Source organism: Anoplopoma fimbria, chromosome 6, assembly GCF_027596085.1.
Source record: "Anoplopoma fimbria isolate UVic2021 breed Golden Eagle Sablefish chromosome 6, Afim_UVic_2022, whole genome shotgun sequence".
Taxonomy (NCBI): domain Eukaryota; kingdom Metazoa; phylum Chordata; class Actinopteri; order Perciformes; family Anoplopomatidae; genus Anoplopoma; species Anoplopoma fimbria.
This window is the reverse complement of record NC_072454.1, coordinates 25,484,487-25,503,391: the sequence shown is the minus strand read 5'-3', so window position 1 is coordinate 25,503,391 and position 18,905 is coordinate 25,484,487. Positions and strand designations below refer to the sequence as shown.

Here is an 18,905-nt window from a genome sequence, read left to right as displayed (position 1 = left end):
ATAATGTTAATTCTCTACCAGACAGTTATGGTAAGGAGCTATGCTCCTGAGCTGTGAATAATGATGAAAGAATGTGATCATGGATACAAGCGACTTAAATAAGTGTTCTTTGCAGTGTTTGGAAGTTGGGATAAGGGGGTCAGCAAACTTTTGCTCTTGGACCTCTAACAGGTTAAACTGGCCATGTACTCTGGTAAAACAGCGAAAAACATTCACAAAACTCGTAAATATACAGTGTTAGGTTCGAATTGTTTTTATATCTGTCAGTGGTTGTCAAAGTAAAAGGGAATTCAGTGAACAGCTAGGATGTTTAATATGATAGGGTCTCTATAGCGTCATTGCTGGCCGGTGGAAAGATAAGTGTATCTCTCGCCCAAAACATTAGTGATTTCTCTACAGACTGTCTTATCAGAGCTAATCTGAACTCTGAGGGCCAGCAGTGACTCAGATAATGTGGAATTCAATAACTCATACATGGATGTCATATATTTCCACTGCTACCTACTTCTGAATTTAGTGAACATCTGTCCTAGCCACATACAAGGTTAAACAGGCTGTTGCAGTGACTCGTAAATTCGCAGCAATTTTCTCCCCTTTGCTTTGGAATTTTAAGGTCTTGCATCAAGGCAGTGACACAAAGAAAATCATTATGCCTCCCTGTTTCTGCTTCTCACCTTGGATCCCTACCACATTAACACAGCAGCTAACTCACTCACACACACACACACACACACACACACACACACACACACACACACACACACACACACACACACACACACACACACACACACACACACACACACACACACACTAAGTATTTTTAACTCTTGCAGACCTCAGTGTGTGTGTGGAGCGGGACCCTGACCATCCAGTCCAGCATAGTTTCATCAAAAGGGCAAGGGCATCCACATGACTGATCTATTTCTTGTCCCCAGCTAACAAGTAAATTACCATCACTTAGTCCATCACGCTTGTCACAGAACCAAGCTTTTATGTAGCTGACCTCAGTCTGAGAGAGAAGGAGAGAGAAAACTATTCACAGAACAGATGGCAGCCTCAGCTCCAGGCCAGAGAGGGGCGGGGGAATGAAGACTATTTACGCTCGTCGGAAAAGAAAGCAGAAAAGCTTTGCCCAAAATGGAAAATTTACTGTGGGGTTATTTCAAAACTCTAGAATAACTTAGCTCTGGCGGGCAGCAATGATGCCATCTTTGAGGATGATTCACTCATTGGAAGAGAGGTAAACCTCAACTGATAATAGATGTCGAAAGAAGGGACACATTTTTTTGGACTGAGGTTGCTGTTATATATATTGTGTTGTTGATGAATTTTAGCATTTCCATGCCTTCATAGTCTTGCGAGAAGTTGCGAGTTAGAGCCCAAGTACATAATTTGTAACAACAAAATTTGAAATTCATCAGTAGAGTCAGTCAGTGGAAAACACCACATCTAATGTAGTCAGCCAGTTTTATGTAGACTTCAAATATAGTGAATTTTGGAACAAAAATGTACTTCCAACCACTCAAAGCGCTTTACACTACATGCAAGGGATCAATGTATCCTCATACAATGGTTCTGATGATGCCCTACAGAAAGTTACTCCTCAATCTTTCTGCGCTTTCCTCCGAAAGCTGGCAACATGTGTCAATTCCTGTTTGTTACATGCACACATTCTTTTCAAATCAAACCTTCGTCTTCTCAGGCAACAACTCAGTTAGTTTTAGGAAACAAAACCATTGCTATAAATGCTGGAAGAGACCAGCCTCCAGGGATCGAACTGCCGTTATTCCGATTTGTGGACAACCCATAAGAGAACTCTCACATTCATGACTTTAGAGTTAACTGAGACCTGGAGAATTCAAAATGTAGGAGGCCATTATATTAGCTCCCAATGCACCCAATACCACACAAAGAGCGCTGGGCTTGGAAGCAAATTGGAATAAGTCACGTGAGGCCAGGGGGCCAAAAAAATTAAAATAATTAGATATATTGATATATTGAGAAAGAGACATATGTCAATGAGTCATAATTTTTTTGAGTTGAATCTACTTCCCAGTACGAACACATGAATAGCCCTTATTTTAATCATTTGATCTTAAAAGTTGTAAAATGCAATAAAAAGCGGAATCAGCTATTTTCCTTTTTGGATAAATCGTTATCCACCCATTTCTTAAATTAAATACGAGTTAAAGCCACTGCCACTGGGAATAGGCATTTTAAGATTGGATCTCATTGCCCAGCACATTCTCGATCTCAAATACTGTGTCTTGGTCAATGGCCCTAAGCTCCAAGCTATAACCTTTGCCTACCCCCTAGCATCTAGAGGTGGGGGAAATATCAATACAGCAGAGTATTGCGATATTTTGCTGGCAACATTGTATGGCTACAGGAATGCCAAGTTTTGACCTTTATTATATGAACTATTGATATGCAATTTGGGATTTAGAGGTTAACCGATTTGACCTTAACTGCAGTTATATAAAATTTCGTTTCCATAACAATTAGAACTGAAGAAGCAACCATATCTCTGATTTCCTGTTTCCTGCATTAAGTCACGTTGTTTGTGCGTGAGATGAGATCTCCTAGTGCGCGAGTCACGTAATGTGTGTCTACGCCAGTTAGTTTAGTGTGTTTGAGAGAGTCGTGCCACTCACCGTTAACATTTTAGAAGGAACACACACTCCAGCCTTATATCTGCCAAAAATTACCTTAAATTGTCAATGAGGGAGCATTTCGGGTACATGAATTGACCAGGGATAAACCGCGGATAATGACACAGTTTAACCATCATAGTGTGAAATCTTATTTTTTTCTGCTGATCTTACTTGGTCTAGATTAGGTAAAAAATATGAGATCTGGAGATCGGTGTGGATACTTTGTAGGTTTATATATGATAATGATACACGTGAACAACAGATCTGTGTTGAAATCGGCAGGAGGAGAGCTAGTAACGTTAGTTACGTTGACGCGAACAGCTTTTGTTATAATGTACGGAACAGAGCCTTTTGAGTTGTTGTGTCTTGGTGTATAATCCATTTTTTTGAAGAAGATTGTGACTTAGGCATCGTAATAATATCGTATCGAGCGGCCTCTGGGGAGGCCCTACTCTACTAGCATCAATTTAGGACGTGTCAGGGATGGCGTGTTGATATGCGCTAAATGTTATATGTTGCATTGTGTCCTTTAAAAATAAACTTCTGTCTTCACTGGAAGTTTAGGTTGAGGCAACAAAACCAGTTGGATAATTTTAGGAAAATATTGTGGTTGATGTTAACTTGACATTTTTACTTGACAACTCACGTGACCAGCAAGTGCCTTACAAGTCACATGACTGACTAGCGAGTCACAGACTCAACTTTTTGTTTCACACGGTAGAAAAACAGCGTTCTCCTAGGTTAAGTCCTCTATGTCTGAGCCCTCCAGCAGCCTTCCCTCCCACCATACTAAGTCAGTTACTCTGTGCGTCTAATACTGACAAAGGTCAAATGGGTTAGCACTGGAGTGAGTTGAAATTCCAGTGTGTCTCATTCAGACACTAAAGGGTGCTTGGGGCATTGCTTTCAGAAGCCGAGCGGCACTGATCAATTGCAGTATTAAACATTGAACTAAGTTTTGATCAAACATGAGAAAACTTTTTGAAACTGGCAACACAATGGATGGCTAAAGATCAGGGCCAGTTTAAACCTGCTATATTAGGGTGGGCTGGTAGAAGCAATGACCTTGGGCGGTAACTTGGGCGGTACAAAGCCTACAGGTTAGAGAACTGGGCAAGTAGCCCAAAAGTGGCCAGTTTGAGTCCCGGGACAAATAGCAAATTAATCTGGCATAATGGCACCTCGCAACCAGAGGGTTGTCTGAGTCTTCATCAGATGCAAGCTTGTGCTATTGGGCCCTCAGGCCTCTCCAGTTTATGGACGTGTGTTTTGCATGTGGTGTTTGGATGGGTTAAATGCAGAAAATGAATTCCCCAATGGGGTAAATATGGTAGTATTTTAACAGAGGTGCAAACTCATTAGTGTGTATTTTATATTTTATAATTTTTAGTTATATTGCTGTAATGTTATATCTTACACTATGGTATACTTTATTCTATGTTATATCACTGTACTTGACTATATACCATGGTATATAATGCTACTACAATCTGCTACTACACCTTATAGAATACATTCCATAATATATCAAAATGTAACATATTCTAATGTTTATATGTTGCACTATTTTCTTTTTTGTTAATAAAGACAAACACTTATCATAGCATAAAGCCCCCTACTAGTATGCTTCAAGGGAGGCAACCATCAATTTATTAGTGGATGTTGCAACATATGACAAATCTCTCTACGCCTTCTCATTTACCTTTTTAATGCAACACACAATGGAGAAGTTAATGGTTTCCAAAGTTGAAATTGAAGAAGGGTGTAGACTGTGAAGAGGATTTGTGGTCGATATTTGTCATTATGAGATTGTCTGGCATATTAAAGTTATCCAACATGTATTAAAAAGAGAATAAACGCACCCTGAGCATTCAATTGAACATCAGCCAAAACACTTTTTTATATCTTCTTTTACCCTCTCCCTATTTCCTCTCCGGAGCTCTCTGCCCAGCCCCTTATTCCTACAGCAGCCCAGAGGGATGCATTTAACGGAGACTAACATCAAATCTGATACAGTAATGAGCAATATGACAACATGATTTACTTAATACGACAGACTAATGTAGCCACTAATGTCTGATAGGCCGTGTGCAATTTATTGCCGAACTGAGGTCGGTAACATGAAGGAGATCAAACTTCAGAAGAGGTGGGAGGGGGGACGATGTGCATGGTGCACATTGTGTTTGTTTGTTTTATGTTAGTTTGGATGAGGAGTCAAGACATGGAGTCAGTCGAAAAAACAAAAACTGCCAATATTTCAACATGTGGGGTTTAATGCCAACAAAAGACGCTGGCCAAAAAACATAAACGAGGCAGACGGGTTAACACTGCAGGAGTTGCTCCACTCGTTCAAGAGCTCTCTTGGTCTCATTATGTCCGACTCGGGACCAGCTGCTGAGTCAAGTGCGCTATTAAGAGGTAACATTTGATATACTGGTCCAGTGTTTGGCTTAATAACAAACTGCTTGGAACATTTTTTTACCACAGCCAAACGCTTGCAAGTAAAGTTCATTCAGGTGACCCAGCACTCGTCACTTCCTCTGACAGGCTGCTACTTAAGTAGGCAAACTGTGGCTGTTCATTCGGGTAAAACTCAATTCAGGCTGCGATGTCAGAATGTATTTGCATTGCTGGCTTGCAATGGCGTGTTTTAGCCAGCTTGTTGGGCTGGATGCTCCATTTTAAAATTCTAAAAAAGTCTCAGGGTCTCAGTGTGCTTCAAACAAACTAGGTTACACAACATATAAAGCTAAAGCAAAAGTGTTAACACCTGTTGCAAATGGCCACATTCAAATGAAGGGTATGACGTGTTTGATGCCCTCATCGTAAAGTGGGCCAATGTCGATGTGGAAAGCACGGAACACATTCCGACTTTTATGTTGCACTCAATTGTGCATGTGTAAAATGAGGACAATCCATATGAAAAGACTAGGTAGGTTGATTGAACATTGTGATTGTCTTGAGAAATTTGGACAACCACAGAGGAGGTTACTTTTCCTCATGCCAGCAGATGTCTTTCATTAGCCATTTAGTTTTCCCTTCATTAATCATTTTCACAAATCTCTTGGCCACTAATTAGACTAACAAGCCTAGTGAGAAGCGACACACCCTGAGGGACCCTGGGGAGAGGGCCTCTTTCTGAGTCATTTCTCCTGCTGGCTTTACGAACAAACACACACACACACACACACACACACACACACACACACACACACACACACACACACACACACACACACACACACACACACACACACACACACACACACACACACACACACACACACACACACGCACGATGATCGACAGAGTGAAATGCTTTGAGCAGAGTGTTTGAAGGTGTCTGACTGTGTGTGTTTTTGGGTTCTAAGTACTTTTGACTTTGTGAGACGAGTTGGAGCTTTAGACCTTTTGGAGAATGATCAAACCTTACTACCTCAACACGATAGGACTTGGGTTTGGTATTTATTATATTAGTTAGATTACTATTAATATAACAGTGTGTTTTTGTTGAGGAATGAATATAGTCAGAGAACAGTCCGAATGTGTGTGTTATCTGAAATCAAAATCCTTGGTTTGATTTTTATCCAAACATATCTAAGCATGCATGTGCATGGGTGTGTTGGAGTACAGTATGTAAAACTTCTGCTATGTTGTCTGTGAGACAGGCTTTGAAGTTGAAAAATGGATGCCCCTTTCATCTGCTCGGGTAGAATGGAGCTCTGTGCAAATATGCTCAAAACTGCGTTAAGTAAATCATTTGGAATATTAGGGCTGAATGAGTTTCAACTTTTCTTTATTAGCAACATTTCAAGCAAAGCGGCTGGTTTGGACAAGCCTGTCGTGTGTACAATGTTCTATCATAATATAATGAAACTAAACTAATGTGTTGCATCTGGCAATGTTTGACATCTGCTGTCCAACCTCTAATGCTACAGAGTCAGTCTTTGCAGGTTTAAAGTAGTGCTGGGCTCCGTATACCTTTTTTTATTTCCCATACAAAATACATTTTTTATACACGGCCTGACTTGGAAATAGCCGTGAAGAGCGCTTTGGCCTGAGAAAGTGTGAGGTGCATTGAGAGGCAAACCCCATCAACTGCTTACCCTTCTCACTCATGGTAATAACTCTATAACATAAAAATTAAACACACCTACAACTAACTTAACTCTCATTAACAGGGTAAAACACGGTGGCACACAAAAATTCATGACATAAATAATTCATTATTTCATGGAAAAGAGGAATTACACATCTGAAACACCTTTTTGATCATGGCTCAGTTATTCCTTTCAAACTTTTAACTTAAACACTATTTAAAAGGAAAACTCAAACAACATTCTGCAACCACTTCCATTGTTCAACCAACTTAATCTCAGAAACACTTTAGACAGCAACCCAAACTATTAAAATCTCCTTGGACCCCTGTGGGTCCTGACCCAGTCTTTGCGAATGACTGTGCTAGGCAACCTCTTTAGTGACTTATTGACAACCCATACTAGTCTTTTTGACATCACGAAAAAACAACCTTACTTAGCAGGAAAGTCAGAAATACCCTGTTTCTTTATTTGAGTACATTTCAACAAAAAGACAAACATAAACAACCAAATAGATTAATTTAGCAGAGGTTGGGCCCTATTCATATCCCCATTCAATATCACTCACCTACCCGTCTAAAACAGACCACTATATATACATATAAATACAGACACATCCTCAGCCCAGTAACAACCTCCCCCTACTACCAGGATGCTAGTACCCAGCTTTCATTCACAGCACCCACAGCAGTAAGCCGGGTTTTTCTTTTAGTGCCTTCAAAAGGGTGGCTACAGTCCACCCTGGGTGGAAGTCAACAACCAGCTCTTTGGTTTTCCCAGAGTTGATCTGGAGGCGGTTCCGCTGGCACTATCCTATAAAGTCCTGGTTCAGTTCTCTGTATTCTCCATCATCACCGGCCAAAATGAGGCCCACGATTGCAGAGTCGTCAGAGAACTTTTGCAGGTGGCCGTTAGCAGAGTTGTGTTTGAAGTCCGAGGTATATATGGTGAAGAGGAAGGGAGCCAGAACGGTTCCTTGTGGGGCCCCCCATGCAGCAGGACACCAGATCAGACTCACACTCCCGTATCTGCACATACTGTGGACGGTTGGTGAGGTAGTCAAGGATCCATGCAGTGAGGTGGTGGTCCACCCCGGTCTGCTCCAGCTTGTCCCTCAGAAGCAAAGGTTGGATGGTGTTGAAGGCACTGGAGAAATCATAAACATGATTCTCACAGTGCTTCCAGCCTTTTCCAGGTGAGATAGGCATCTGTGTAGCAGGTAGATGACAGCGTCATCCACCACGATGCCAGGTCAGTAGGCGAACTGAAGCAGGTCCATTGATGAGCTCACCAGGGGGCGGAGATGTACAAGTAACAGCCTCTCTAAAAAGGTTCTGACATCTCCCTAATGGTATCTGGCCATTTAGATAGTTTCAAGTTTAGAATACATGGATTTAAATGGAATTTAGTTTGTTTTCCAGCACAAAAATACATTAATGATATTCAACAGCAAAATCTCTTTCCATAAACACTGCCCTTGTTACTCGGGACAGTCTACATCAACAGACAAAAATGTCTTACAGTTTTCATTGGAATTTCTTCCGCTGCAGAAATAACCCTATGACAGTGTGGCCTGTGGAATCCACCCATCCCATACCTAAATCCCAGACCTCATGGACATGGGCTCCCTTATTGCAAATCCCGATTTAAACAACGATTGTGCATATTATTAGTCATGACTGCAATTGAACCCAATATGTCATAAACAATGTTGACCAGATAGAAAAAGGACAAAAAAAGCCAGCTGGGGTAGGGGGCTGGAATATCTACTTTGTGACTTTTATGTTTACCTCACTTTTTATAAGGGAACTGCCAAAAGACACGCACGAGGACACAAGCATAGCACATCTCTCTAACTAACTGCTTCTGTCCACACAAGTTCAATTAACAACTTTCATACCATCCTAACCAAAGCAAGTCAAATTACAAGCACACCAGAGTTTGTTTGTTAGGTGTGGAAGAACCTTTGAAGATCTGAATTTGATCCTTCTAATCTAATCCTTGTAGATACCCTACAATGCATAAATGAATGAGTTGCAAAGTGCATTTAAATCATTGAACGTCAAGGCACTGTCATCACTCATGTTCACTCTCCATCTGTTTCTCCTTCCTCTCTTTCTTTTCTCTCTCTTTCTCTGCTCTGTCTTGGTTTTGTGTTATAGCCAACTGCATCCCTCAATGCCAGAATGGAGGAATGTGCCTCAGGCCTCAGCTCTGTGTCTGCAAGCCTGGCTCAAATGGAAAGGCATGCGAACTGAAGACGGTGGCCACACATCCCTTTCCAGCCCTGCCCGGGAATGGGCCCACCAACAGGCATACCGCTGGTAACTCAAATGGACACACCAATGGACACAATGTGGTTCCCAATCGGCCCATACCTCAGCAAGTTCCTCCCAATGGTTATAACTCTGCACCCCCTCCATCCAATAACATGGCCCAGATGAAACTAAGTGTCAAGTCGGCCCGCCAGCTTGTAAGACCACATTACGTCCAACAGCACATTCAACAACAGTAAGTACCACAGTTTATTTGATCAGGAAAAATTGGCTGAGCTCCATGCTGTATTTCACCAACTTTAAATGAATGTAGTTTCACTAACTGACTCTGGCACTTAAAGCACTCTCTCTCCTCCATTGCCGAGCTGCCCACTTATTCTGATATGTATAACCCTGGGAATGGTAGATTAAATTAACCTTTTTAATCACAAGATGGAAATACTGTAGTAATAATAATACTTTCATTTCATGAACATCCAGATATACATTTACTTACGTTTAAACCTCTGACCCTTTCTGCTACAAGCTAATATCTCTGACATCTCGGCCTCCCATTTTTTGGCTAATTGTTTCTATTGAGAGATAATTGAAAATCTGATACACAGAATCAATCCTTGCTATTGTGTTTTTGCATACAGCTTCTGTGGTGTATGGTGTCTTACTTTACCCTAACCTGGTACCAGGCTTCATCTGTTCATAATCACACAGGCAGTTTGTTTAGCACTCTTTGACCCTGTTTACGCATTAACAGGCGTCTTGGGTGATCTGATCATAAGTGGACAGCTCTAAATGCATCAGTTCACACCTGGAATTAGAATGCATCTCACTTCACTGCTCAATATGCAAATAAACACTTCCCATGCCTAGTCTGCTAGAAAAAGAAGAAATCCAAATCTCCCAAGATGTTTGACACAATGGTAATATTTCTCTATGGCCGTTTTCTTTTTTTTTTTACAATTTTCTTTTTATTCATCAATAAGACAAACACAAATACAAGTCATCAACAACATCGACGACCATAATTGAAAATTAAACAATAAATAAAATAAATAATAGAAAACAAAAAACAAGGAAAAGAAAAGAAAAACCTGCTGTCATGTCAATTCTGTGTCAACTGCCATAGGGTCCACTTCCTCCATTTACTGTCCATCTGTGGTCCTGTCAGCCGTAGCCTGTGTGTCAGTCTTTCCATCATATATATTTCCCCCACTGTGTCCACCCAATGGGTCTGAGTGGGTAGATCCTCACCCCCCCATTTCCTTGTAATTACCTTTTTCCCAGCAACCATAAGTATTTTGAATAGATATGAGTCTCCATCATGTACAATTCTCTATGGCCGTTTTCAATACATTTCAGTGTAAAACCCCAGTGTAAGATATTTTATTGAGGTGGCTCCGAACAAAATTATGTGAAATGAGGGTACTTAAGTTCCCTGCTGGTAAGCAATGATACAATGCATTTTTGTCAAGGGCTTTGGACTGTACTTGTAGAGTGATTTTGTCCATTTAAAGCGCTTTAACACTACATGTCATCATTAACCATTCACACCCATTCATACACTGTTGTTACCATGCCGTCAGGACTAACAAACCATTCATACAACATTAACACACTGTAGGCACAGCTACGGGAGCAATTTGTGGTTAAGTGTCTTTCCCAAGGACACATCGACATAGACTACCAGAGCCAGGGATCGGTGTGGGCGAGTCCACAGAGGCAGATGACCCAATCGCTTCTCAGCTTTTAACAAGAACTTAGAGAAAACCCTCTCCTTATAATTAAACACTTTTACCGCCAATCCTTTGATTGAACGACGACCCACTCTACCACTGAGCCACAGTGGTTATTACCTTCATAAGTATAGGAGCAAATCATAAGCCTCAGCTGCACCACCTTACTTGATTTGCGAACCAACTGGAGATGAGAAAAAGGAGGAAAGAAGAGCCGCGGCTCTGATAAAGTATTTTCCTGTTATGTCACTGTCGCGATATTACTTATCCCTCTATGGCAAAGACAGGACCACCGAATGTGCAGAAGGGATTTACTTCTCATAAGGAGCTATTCCACCATTGGTTTTAGCAACAGAGCTGTTTTGTTATCTGATAGAGATGATAGGGCAATAATCCCCAGGTAAGGAACATCTCATCAGATCAGTCAGGTGGATTTAGAAATTTAAATACATGATTTGACACATCATTCCACCAAAGCCTCAGTATAATTCTACATCATCAAACTACACAGAAATGTTTAATCAAAATTCAATATTTATATTTGAATAAAACAACAAAATAATAAAATGGAGCAGTATATACAAGAAGCACTAAACTTTAGTGTGTTAGTTTTAGTTTTAGAGAAAAGGCAATTATACCAAGAAGATATACATTTACACACATACAGACTTTTTTTTTCTCCTTCTCTTTGAACCACTATGATGTCAGTGTGGACGATTTTTTTATTTTTATTAAGTTTATTTATTCCTTTTGCTTTATTCTAGACATCTGTAGAGGTTATTTGCATTAAACACAGAGTCAAATCATTAGGAAATAAAATAATGTATTTTTATTGATTAAAAATACTTTTTAAGTTTTAAGGATGTATTTTAAGCTGCTTAGATCTAGTGTTAAGAAGTTAAACATATCATAATTCTATTAAAATATCTATTTTATATTGCCATCTCCTTTAAACAACTGTATTATTCAAGTTTCTTGCCCAAAACTAGATTTACAAAATTAAATTTCAACACATGATACAGTTTTAATTTACCTTCGCTCATTACACATTTTTACTGAACAGAGAATGATCACATCATTATGTAACTGAATGGAACCTATGTACGTCAGCTGATCTAACGTTACTACATCTCCTGTCAATTTTAACACAGATGTGTTGTTCACAGTGTAGCATTATCAGGGATCAGCGACTAGAAAGCATGAATGCCGATCTCTTGATTGCATATTTTCACTGAATACTCTATTCACACTATGATGGTGAAATTGTGTAATTAATCTGCGGTTCACATGCATGCTGAACTGTTAGGGGAGATCAGTACGGATCAATGATCACTACTGTACAGGCACATATTTGTGCAAGCTGGTAGTTCATTTAAACTTGTTTATCAGAATTAAGCCCCTTTGGGCCAAAATTTAAATGGAGCATTTTATGAACAGTCACAAATAGCCAAATGGTGTTGAAAGGTATCTGAATCTATAGATTATTTAGCAGGTAATTGACCAGTCTATATTCCAACTTTACCGTTATAATTATGGCCATGAGCTTTGTACATCATGGATTCAAGTGACCAAAACGAGTTTCCTTCATAGGAAGTCTGGGCTCACCCTGATAGGCATGTTGAGGAGCTCAGACATCCAGAAGGATCTCAGAGTAGAACTGTTGATCTGGCACATTGTAAGGAGCCAGTTGTGCTTCATCATATGCCCCTTGGAACCCTCCTTCTGGAGATTTTAAGGGCAGGTCAAACTTGGAGCTAGTGGCTAGGGAGAAACTCTTTAATGGTGCCTAGACACTGTAATAGCCATGAAAGAGTCTCTATGATCCCCTCAGTCAACCAGTCGGACAGCCTGCTATCCAGAACATAGCATACACTGCAGAGATGTTGGACATTTCCCGCCCCTCAGCCCGCCTGGTGAGGTTCAGTGGGTTCATTGGGGTAGACAGAGTATGTCAGCTCTTGTGGAGAAGAAGACTTGGAAGACTTGAGTTTAGAAGTCGGTGGATTGTGATTGTGGCCAGCACAGTGAAGGCCGAGACTGAACAGATTCAGCCCCCTTAACTCACTCACACACACAAACACTTCACTCCCTCAACCCTGACTCACCGATTTGTTTACGTTGAAATCGGTGAAATCTTCTCCCTGATATTTAGGAGGCTCTTGTAACCTTTCCCTGGACACCCTCCCAACTGTTCTCCAACTTGTTTAATTGAATGGCTCAGGCATTGCCAACCAGGCTGTAATTCCAGATATCTTGTCTGACTGGAATGAGATGTTTATAATTTCTCTTTTGCTGTCATATTTCGTCTGTTTTACAGCTCAGGTTTGAAGCCTTTTGTTGCTGCCAAATTAAGGTCAAAGCCTCTAAAAATAGTTAATCTGGTAGCATAACATTTTGTGAACAACAAGGACTGAAATCACACACTATTTTTTAGATTGTTTTCAGTATGTTGTATGTTTACTCTGGATATTAACTAAATCTAACTTGTCATCCTCTTAAAGTAATAGTCCAATGCTTTTTAAAACACATGTACAGCGGGTAAAATAAGTATTGAACACGACACCATTTTTCTCAGTAAATATATTTCTAAAGGTGCTATTGACATGAAATGTTCACCAGATGTCGGTAACAACCCAAGTAATCCATACATACAAAGAAAGCCAAATAAATAAGTTCAGAAATTAAGTTATGTGTAATAAAATGGAATGACACAGGGAAAAAGTATTGAACACATGAAGAAAGGGAGGTGTAAAAAGGCATGGAAAGCCAAGACACCAGCTGAAATCTATCAGTAATTAGAAAGCAATCCTGCCCCTTGTCAGTGCAAATTAATATCAGCTGGTTCAGTCCCAACTGATGGCCTATAAAAAGGTGTCTCATTACCAAGGTGTCACACAAGAAACATCTCATGATGGGTAAAAGCAAAGAGCTCTCTCAAGACCTTCACAACCTTATTGTTGTAAAACATACTGATGGCATTGGTTACAGAAGGATTTCTAAACTTCTGAATGTTCCAGTGAGCACTGTTGGGGCCATAATCCGGAAGTGGAAAGAACATAATTTCACCATAAACCGGCCACGACCAGGTGCTCCTCGCAAGATTTCTGACAGAGGAGTGAAAAGAATTATCAGAAGAGCCAAGGACCACTTGTGGAGAGCTTCAGAAAGACCTGGAATTAGCAGTTACAATTGTTTCAAAGAAAACAATAAGTAATGCACTCAACCGCCGTGGCCTGTATGCACTCTCACCACGCAAGACTCCATTGCTGAAGAAAAAGCATGTTGAAGCTCGTTTAAAGTTTGCTGCACAACATTTAGACAAGCCTGTGAAATACTGGGAGAATATAGTCTGGTCAGATGAGACCAACATTGAACTCTTTGGATGCCATAATACACACCATGTTTGGAGGTCAAATGGCACTGCACATCACCCCAAAAACACCATACCAACAGTGAAGTTTGGAGGTGGGAACATCCTGGTGTGGGGCTGTTTTTCAGCATACAGCACTGCCAAACTTCATATAATTGAAGGAAGGATGAATGGAAAAATGTACCGAGACATTCTTGATAAAAATCTGCTGCCATCTACCAGGATGATGAAGATGAAACGAGGGTGGACATTTCAGGAAGACAATGATCCCAAACACACAGCCAAGGAAACTCTCAATTGGTTTCAGAGAAAGAAAATAAAGCTGCTAGAATGGCCCAGCCAATCACCTGACTTGAGTCCAATAGAAAATCTATGGAAAGAACTAAAGATCAGAGTTCATAAAAGAGGCCCACGGAACCTTTAATATTTGAAGAATGCTTGTGTGGAAGAATGGGCCAAAATCACACCTGAGCAATGCATGTGACTAGTTTCTCCATACAGGAGGCGTCTTGAAGCTTTCATTACCAACAAAGGCTTTTGTACCAAGTATTAAATACATTTCAGTTAGCGTGTTCAATACTTTTTCCCTGTGTCATTCCATTTTATTACACATAACTTAATTTCTGAACTTATTTGTTTGGTTTTCTTTGTATGTATGGATTACTTGGGTTGTTACCGACATCTGGTGAAAATGTCATGTCAATAGCACCTTTAGAAATATATTTACTGAGACGTGTTCAATACTTATTTTACCCGCTGTATTTGCTTTATCTCTGAGAGTCTCTGAAAGATCAATAACATCTAATGCCTATTCGAACACCAATTTTTAAAAAAAGTACTCTTTGACCTGATGCATTCAAAGTACTAGTGCATATGTAAAAGTGTCAGTTTGGTCTAAAGACGACATGTTTGAAAATGAAAAAATCTGGAGGTGTGGAGTTAGAAAGAAGTGACTCACTCTTCATCTCTAGTTCAGGCTTAAGGCTGCTACTAGCATTACACACCAGAACCTCTGTGGTCCAAAGCCAGAACAGGTAGGGGTTCTACTGTAAAGTTGTTTTCAATGAAGACAATAGCTGTTTTCAGTGGAGAAAATTGCTTTTTTTTAAGTGGAGAAAAAGCTGTTTTCAGTGGAGAAAAGCTGTTTTCAGTGGAGAAAAAGCTGGTTTCATTGGAGAAAGGTGATGAGCGTAGTGAAGAATTGACTGTTGCAGCTAAGAAGCCATGTTTTGGGGCTATTTGTCAGTTGGACAGAAATATAACTCTGGATAAGTTCTAATGTTGCTACTTTATAAATTGATAATATTTCCGTATTTTGTTTCCAGCTTTTTTTATACCAAAAAAAAATCTAAGCCAGTTTTCTTTTCAAAGGAACCCCAGAGTTTCAAACCCTGCCCTTTACAACCTAGTTTACTTGCTAGTGGTTGTCTTCTTCCCTGCCCCCCTGCCAGTCGACCAGTATGAAACCATTGCTTAAACCATGCATGTGCACGAGAGTAAATAAAACAGGGACTCACCCGTGAAAACATTGCTCCGCAGCGCTACTTGTGTTCAGACCTTTTACAAAGTACTTTTAAGATAATGTCCTTAATAAATATGGTGTTTTCAGAAGCAGATGTCAAGTTCAAAGTTTTTTGTTGTGGTCACGTAGCACAAATTAAAGAAAATTAATGAATATCTCTAGGCTTCCGGCTTGTAAACAGCAGTGATAAAAAGGGAAAATCTGTGCTCCTTTTGGCCGTCTGAATATAGATTTGACTGCCCCTACCCCCCATAGCAGTAGACGCCAGTCCGTTTTCTACACTTGTGTTGCATGCACACCAGCATGTTTACACAGACTATCATGTCCACCATGTGAACACAAATTCACTAATAATCCTAAAAGGATGTCCAGAAGGTTTTACCAGATGATGGTTTTATGTTATGTTATGATTAGAAATGATTATTTTACACCTACAATGATACATGTAAACACATTACTGTATATCACAAAGGAGAGTGGCATACCCTATTCATGGTTGCATAACCTAAACAGAAGATCTATTTAGGACATTACAGGGTCATAGCAGAGCTATTTACAAGGCTATCATTTTCAGTGTATTTATACTGTGGCAGGGAGCCTATAACATGAATGAGATGAAAATATTCCTAGTTGACAAAAGACCTCTTCCTCCATGTTGTTCAATTTCTGTGGCCTTAAACTCTCCTTGTATCCTTCATTGGACAACCTTAGGAAGGCCATTCACTTTCCTATTGTGTTAAATCTTTGATATGATTATGTTTGGTATAATGTTTTGGAGACCTCTTTACCTCATGTTTTAGAGTCGCCATCAAGAGGAATTTTGTACTTTTACACTAAGAAATAACATAATCATGATTGTCATGAAGTTGTGACTAGTTTTTTTCCCCCTTATGTAGTTTTTGCAAACAATAGGCTGTGAGCTTAGTTTTGACATCAGCATTTTAACATGCTCATAATAACAATATTAAAATATATTGTGTCTCAAGACAACAGGGAGTCACTTCAAGATTGAAACTGGTCTGTAATCATTCCTACTGAATCTCTTTCTGTGCAAATACATTTGAAAGTAAATATGAGGCGTATATGAGCCCATATATACACCCACTGGCCTGTTGGTCTTAAATTGAGCGTTGTTATCGTGAGGCAGCATAAAGCGAGTGCACGTTAACGGCACATTAACCTGAACAATAGACCCTATGATCATCCTAGCATTAGCAGCAGTGCAAAGTAGTTACTTCAGCTACTAAACAGTTCCTTGGGAGCAATTTTGGGGGTTGGGTGCCTTGCTCAAGGGCACCTCAGGCTTGCCTAGGAGTCGACCGGGGCTTTTTCCAACTACCAGTCCATATTCCATCCTGGTCGGGATTGGGTTGTGATATTTGCTTGATGGATGGATCCATGTTGACCAAACATCATTCCCATTTTCAACACATTTTAACACCAGATAATTCCATGCAATCATATCAATAGCCTTCCCCTCTATCTGTTGGTGAGGAATTGATCTCTGTAACTAAGTTGAAATAAGCTGCTTATCTGCACCAATGTCAGACAGCATGATAGCCCTTTTGGCTGAGTGATGCTCTGGCATTCAGGCTGTAGTAAACAGGGCTGACTGTATAGTACAAAAAGTTATTGACCTAATTGAAAAGAGAAATTATGTAAACACAGTATATCACACCATTACTATTAATATTAGAGGCTGTAGAGAATGCCTGGTGGTTCTAACTAACAGCTGACCAAACACAGATGAGCACACATGTACATTTATTCAAGCTGGCTTTTTTTTTTTTTACCACCAGCCAATGGCAGAGTCTGTGGGCTCAAATAGAATTATTGTTTTTGCTATTAACACAAAATCATACACAAACAGTCCCATCTGGCAATATGTCAAGCTATATCTATACATGTCAAAGATATATTTGAGGTAGTTAAGGAACTGTTTAAGTGGCAAAAGCATGCCTGTTCTAAAAGGAAATAAAAAAGGACCCCGCAGGTTCCACTGAGTCTAAACGACCTAACGCTAAATGTAAGTGAACAGTGAAAGAGAAACAGCGTGACATGGTTCTCACCTGTATCTTTCCTTTTCTCGTGGTACGTGTAGATAGTTAAACTTTCCTCTCAATACATATGTTGGTCACAATTCCAAATAACTAATTTAGGGGATAATGGTATCCACAATCAAAATACAGCATCAGTAAGGCTATATTTCTAGATGACTGTAAACGTTTTTAGTTTCCTACTGCTTATGAAGAAGAGTGGCTGCAGTCCCTTTGGATTCTTGGCATTTACAATACAGTTCAATGAAGAGCCAAAGTCATGATATAACGTCGGGATTAGTCTCTGTTCCATTCTGTTCTGTAACTCGTAGTGATAGCTCAAATTGTAATTAGATACAGCGACTTGCAGATTAATCACACAGCTTAAACGTGACTTCATGTCTTGTTAAATATCTTGCATTCATTTTCAATGGATTGACTTTTACCACTCATCTTTGCCACTCAGCTACTGCACAATACAGTTGCTACATGCCAAACCTATCTCCATCACGATGCACTGATTTAGCTATTGTACTGGCTGTGTTAACTAGCATTATACTTTGTTGCCACAATATATCAATGTTGGGTTGGAATTTTTGGTAGACACAGATACCATATCGTGAACTATTTATAATAGCCAAATATCTGCTAATGGCATCGTCAGAAGAGTGCTGCAGGGCACAGCGGTTATAGCTAATAGCTGCCTAAAACAGTACACTACAATACACAAAAGAAATTAGGCAGGCATAATGTTTACCATGTTCATAATCTTAGTTAGGCATGTTAGAATGCCAAGATTTGATGCTCAGCACTAAACACAATGTACAGCTTCAGCCTGTGTGAATTAAGGCTCGGCAATACGGCCAAAATCTTCTATCTCCATGTAGGTCATTTCATATCTCAATAATGATATAAATCCATGTTTTCTGGTAATTCAATAAATAAATTGTTGTGTAAATTAATTGAAAAGTACTCAGTATGTTCTCATTTAACAACTTAAGTGCAAAATTAACTTAACAGTTTCTAGTGAAATTATACAGAAAATAATAATTAAATATTTCTAGCTATACATTGACTATGTTTATATGCATGCACACAAATAGTCATCAGATAGACAGCTATTTGATTTAACTACACTGTTGTATTCCCATGAGCAGAATTCTTATCATTTCAGATCTTTTGTGAAATTTGGGTTAGTATGTGCTAATTATTACCAA

At 39.7% G+C, this 18,905-nt stretch overlaps 1 protein-coding gene across 4 annotated transcripts in view; it reads left to right on the top strand.

Annotated features, from left to right (window-relative positions):
* ltbp1 (latent transforming growth factor beta binding protein 1) overlaps positions 1-18,905 on the top strand; it is a 112,890-nt gene that overhangs the window by 7,030 nt on the left and 86,955 nt on the right. For all 4 annotated transcript variants that reach the window (XM_054599687.1, XM_054599686.1, XM_054599685.1 and 1 more), the window contains exon 3: positions 8,917-9,265. In XM_054599687.1, coding sequence (XP_054455662.1) covers positions 8,917-9,265 — 349 coding nt within the window. The remainder of the gene's footprint in view (positions 1-8,916; positions 9,266-18,905) is intronic.